Source organism: Morone saxatilis, unplaced genomic scaffold (genome assembly GCF_004916995.1).
Source record: "Morone saxatilis isolate NCDOM2014 unplaced genomic scaffold, NCSU_SB_2.0 Contig19, whole genome shotgun sequence".
Taxonomy (NCBI): Eukaryota; Metazoa; Chordata; class Actinopteri; family Moronidae; genus Morone; species Morone saxatilis.
Genome location: NW_023339751.1, coordinates 937,994 through 938,747, shown reverse-complemented (window position 1 = coordinate 938,747; position 754 = coordinate 937,994). Strand labels below are relative to the sequence as shown.

The following is a 754-nucleotide window of genomic DNA, read 5'->3' as shown; positions in this document are numbered from 1 at the left end:
TTGTTGTTGTTGTTGTTGTTGTCATCATCTTATTATTATATCCATCATCATCACATTTTACTTTGAAAGCGTTAAACGGAAGTCGTGTATTTACCGCGCTAACTTTCCCAAATGTCGCTCAATATTATTAATTCTGGTTTTAATTGTGACTCAACGACCGCCTAACTCTGTCCGCATTGTACGACATGAATAAAAAAATAAAAACAAAAACCAAATAATGCTAAATAAACAAACGTATAATAGTGAGTCAGCGCGCGAACAATAACGTGACAGTACGCCGTTAGCTGTAGCCGTTAGCTCCAGTGTTTTCCTCCAGGGCGCACTCTCGCACTCTCGCAGCCGCCCGCAGTGAGCCCTGGCCGGCTCGGGCTTTACCTTTCGCCTCGCAGTCCGCGCAGTACTTGTTGTCGTCCTCCCGCAGCAGCTTGGACAGGATGGCCTGGTGCTGCTCGTTCAGCTTCTGGGCTTTCTCCCGCTCCGACCGCGTCGTCATCTCTCGGCCCAAGTTCTAAACAAGTTAGTCCGGTTCGGGTGTGAGAGCCGATGAAAGCCCCCGGGGGAGTGCTCGGTGACGGTTACAGAGGGTGGGACATCCTCCGGTTGTAGCCGCCGGTAGCTCGAACCTGCTAACGCTGCATCATCCCTGCTGCCTTCACGGCCCGTCGGAATACACAGCTTCTCCTGTGGGTCAAAACCCACCTGTACAAGCCTTTATAGATGTCCTTGATTGTTTTTCTCATCTGTCGTGTCTCTT

At 50.1% G+C, this 754-nt stretch overlaps 1 protein-coding gene across 1 annotated transcript in view; it reads right to left on the bottom strand.

The window, feature by feature from the left end:
• Positions 1-663, bottom strand: part of smap1 (small ArfGAP 1) — an 84,241-nt gene extending 83,578 nt beyond the window's left edge. The window contains exon 1 of the mRNA XM_035663760.1: positions 376-663. Within this exon, the coding sequence (XP_035519653.1) occupies positions 376-493 (118 nt within the window). The 5' untranslated portion in view covers positions 494-663. The remainder of the gene's footprint in view (positions 1-375) is intronic.
• Positions 664-754: the final 91 nt, after the last annotated feature.